Source organism: Danio aesculapii, chromosome 7 (assembly GCF_903798145.1).
Source record: "Danio aesculapii chromosome 7, fDanAes4.1, whole genome shotgun sequence".
Classification (NCBI taxonomy): domain Eukaryota; kingdom Metazoa; phylum Chordata; class Actinopteri; order Cypriniformes; family Danionidae; genus Danio; species Danio aesculapii.
This window is the reverse complement of record NC_079441.1, coordinates 68,691,589-68,695,657: the sequence shown is the minus strand read 5'-3', so window position 1 is coordinate 68,695,657 and position 4,069 is coordinate 68,691,589. Positions and strand designations below refer to the sequence as shown.

The window sequence follows — 4,069 nt, the reverse complement described above, 5'->3', positions numbered from 1 at the left end:
CTAGTAGGTGCAGAAGGCCCCTACTGGCCCATATCTATCAGCTGATAACCACTGATATTCAATTCAATCATGTGATAACATTCAAAGCGGGTGCATATTTGTGCTACAGTATGTCTTTTGGCTCATTTCAGGAGTTGAGAAGCTCAGGCTTGTCTCATAACATGATTTGGGAGATATTTGAAAAAGAAAAAACATGTACAGGAGGGCTAATCATTTCGGCTTCAACTGTATACCTCCTAAATAAATGTGTTTGCTTCATTTCAGGGGCTCAGAAGCTCTTCTTTATCTCCGCCGGTCAGACTTCCATCAGCGGGACTCAATGCCAGATCAGTTTCATCTTCTCCATCCCCCAGACACCCGTCACCCAGCATCCGGCCCGCAGCAGGACACACTTTCACAAGATCTCAAAAACCCCTCACGCCCTGGGAAGCGGCTTCACGCCACCCGCTGGGACTCGTGGATGAAGCTTTCACGTTTCTGAACATCCAGCAATCCATCGCTTCTAATCTGCGCTCCGCTGCTCAGAGTAAACGTTTACCTGAGCCGCCGGCCGAGTGGAAGGCAAAGGTTGCCTATGAGCCTCCACTGAAAAGCCAAAAAGACAGTATTAATCAAACACCGTTTACTTTTCTGTCCCCGACCAAGAGCACGGCATCAGCTCCGGCTGGGCCGGTTCCGTACGGATCAGCCTTTAGACAGATTCAACCACAACGGTCCATGACTGAGGCTGATCTTGGGGTCCCACGTGGAGAAATAAAGCAAACAGGACCCCGTCCGCTGAGACTCTATAAAGCCAAAGACAGCAGCGCATGGAGGCGTTAAGAGGAGACGGAAAACTACAGTGGCCTAAAGAGCTCAAATGTGCTGCAAGTGAAGTAAATACAAATCGTGCAAATACGAAAACACACTGCAAGTTAAAGAGCACTTATTTTACCCCTTTTACCAGATCTAAGATAAGCCTTTGGTGTCTCCAGAGTGTGTCTGTAAAGTTTCAGCTCAAATTACCTATCAGATTATTTATTATAGCCTCTAAATTTGCCTATTTTGCTGTCTGGGTATACTGTAGCTGTTTTTGTAGCCTGTGGCTTTAAATGCAAATGAGCTGCATTTCCCCGACCACCGCTCCCACAAGCTTGTCTGCTGCTCATCATGTGTTATGTCAGATAAACAGCAGTCAGTGATAGAGACAGACTCGGATGAAGCTAAAATACAGCATTCAAGAGTTCACACTTACCTCACGATTTATACATCGCTGTTCCGGGAGAGAGCCCTGAGATCAATGGATCCTCGAGCCCAGGGCTCCTTCCTTTCACAGTGCAAGGGGAGATTGAGCTCAGGTCGATCTGTAACTCCCCCGCTGCTGAGGCCTAGGTGAACTTCCTGAGAGTAAGACATTAGAAAAAAGATTTAGGCTTATTTTATCTATAATATAGAGCACATTTGGATGGTGGGAGGAAACCAGGGAACCCTGGGGAAACCCACGCGGACATGGGGAGAACATGCAAACTCCGCACAGAAATACCAGATGGCCCAGTGAAGACCCATTGCCATTGGTATTCTTGCTGTGAGGGAACAGTGCTAGGGCCACCATGCTGCCCATTCTGGATAAAGTAGAGGAAGGGGAGGAGGGGGGTTTCTTCCAGACGAAGATAGTTGTAGAGAAGAAATGAAGATATATATAGTGACTTGGGATCCTTTGATTGGAGGATCATGATTAGCTAATGTGGACCAGCTGGGTCAATCATGAGCACATGCTCCTCTCGAAATTAGTTTAAAATTAATCTTCACTTAGTCAAAAATACCAAGTAAGTCTTTCTGAAATGATGAGTCTCACACAAATGCCATTTGTAGTACACACAGACACACACACACACACATATGCGCATTTACTGACACCATGCGGCTATGGTGATTATAGCGGTTAAGATTTACAGAGGGATTTTACTGTCTTTATTAAAACCTGCTCTGTTTTAAAAACGTGTTAAACTTATAAAACTTAAAATCACAGAGAGTTGGAACAGATGTTTTAATCTCCGTTTATTTGGCAAAAAAATGTTCAGTGGACATGTGTATATGTGTTATTATAAAAACATGGCACCTGTCAATCAATTCGTTGGGCGGGGAAACCTCACTCCTACGTCACGTTGTAGTGGGCCTTAAAATCACTGGGATTTGGGTCCTATTTTAACATCAGAAAATTTAAAAAAGAAACTTGTTGTGTTTATATCCTTCCAATATGACAGTGGACACTCTATACCTACACACAGTTCTGTCCAAACAGCTAACAAAAGATGAATTTGCATAGTTACCCTTTGAAGTCCACATTAATAACATTTTTTTATTATTGTGGCGCAGTCTTTGAAACACCTCTCTGGGCATTCTGTTTGAATGAGGAAACATCAAATTCTCCAAAATTGCTTGCCAAGCTTACGATTAAGGTTCATATCAGGAATCACCAATAAAATTAAACAACATCTGTCTCTTTAGTTTCATTTCTAAGCGTTCCAATCACTCAAAATCTCCAGAAACTCACTGGTCCTATAGCCCCACACCCAGAGATAATCGATGATTGGCTCCTGTTCTAGAAGGCGGGGCTTCATTCCGCACATTGATTGTTACACTTATCCCCATTCAAAACTATACGAATGACATATGAGTATCTTTGAAATTAAATGAGCAAAAAAGTGGGTGTGGCTTGTTTTTCTACTACGAGCTGATTGGATGCATTCTGTTCATTTAGAAAGATTGGGAAAACGGGAAAATGGATTTAGAAGTGTTATAACAACCTAAGAGGCTCCTCCCCCTCACCATTTCTGTTTGTGGTTAAAACTGACAGCTGGAGGGTCGTGGTTAAGTATGTAAGCCACACCCAATACCTCAGACGGACCTAATCTGAGAATTTAACTGTAAACAAACAGGAAGTGCATTTTCAGATTTCAGTTTTAGACTACAAGGGTAAACTTCCTTTTTCTCTCTTAATGACATGCACAGATGAATTGTTCACCACAACACTAGCAATGTGAGTAAACAAAATCAATATGGTTTGTTTTGATTTCATGTGTACTTTAAAGACAAAGTATGTAATTTTGGCCACTAGAGGGCACGTAATCACAACAAACAAAGAAATCATTTAAATACGCAGTGACTGAGTGTTAAATCATGAGGTTGTGGTCTTCATTGTTCTCAAATTGATGTTGTTTTCTCAATTTATTAGTGGTTTTCTATTTGCATGTGTTTTTTCACAATTCGTAGTGCAGTTGAGCTCTCTTGGCCACCTTAGAAAACTTTTTTTATGCAGGTCATGTAAGTGAAATCAAATACTGAATGAATATTGCTGGAAAGTGAGTAGGCCACAGTTCTTATGCACTGTAAAATATTCTGTTAATGAACAGTTTCCATATTTTGTGATTCACAAGTGGTTATTTGCGGTTTTGAATTGCATTATGGGATGTTGATCTCTGCTCTGTCGACTTCTGATGTTGAAAATTCGACTCTACAGTTTACCAAAGTGACATTAATGGACATTTTACTAGTTTTAAAAAATATAATGTATAAGAAATAAGATATAAACATACAAGTCTGTAAAATAACAGAATATGTATACTGGAAAGGTTTTTGTACCATAATATACAGCACCAACCCAGACAATATATCACTCCAAACTATTAAAAATGTTCAGAAAAGTCACTTTTTCCAACTTTTCAAGGTTAAAAATTGTTGGAAGAAAGATCAAGGTCCAATAATGCAATTTATAAGCATAAATAAATGTTGAAAAATAAAAACATGAATCACAAAATATAGAAAACTGCTAATTTACGGATATTTTTTACAGACTGGATACAAAAGTTAAGGGTCAAAGCAAGTCAGAAGGTGATACTAGAAGTCATATGAAGATTATTTTCACTAGGTTTGAGTGTTTTACACCTGGGTTTATTAAAACTTACAACAATCACCAATTTTGACGAGTGAATATGCATCCCCTTGTGAAAAAAAAGTAAACTTAAAGGATTAGTTCACTGCAGAATTGAATTTTCCTATTAATTTACTCACTCCAGTGTTATTTTCATAT

The 4,069-nt window shown here is 40.0% G+C and overlaps 1 protein-coding gene across 1 annotated transcript; it reads left to right on the top strand.

Annotated features, from left to right (window-relative positions):
• Positions 1–240: 240 nt before the first annotated feature.
• Positions 241–1,246, top strand: LOC130231469 (uncharacterized; the record flags this gene model as incomplete). The annotated part of the gene is made up of 1 exon (XM_056460802.1): positions 241–1,246. A coding segment is annotated over one exon (582 nt), but the record flags the coding sequence as incomplete, so codon positions are not given.
• Between the last annotated feature and the right edge of the window lie 2,823 nt (positions 1,247–4,069).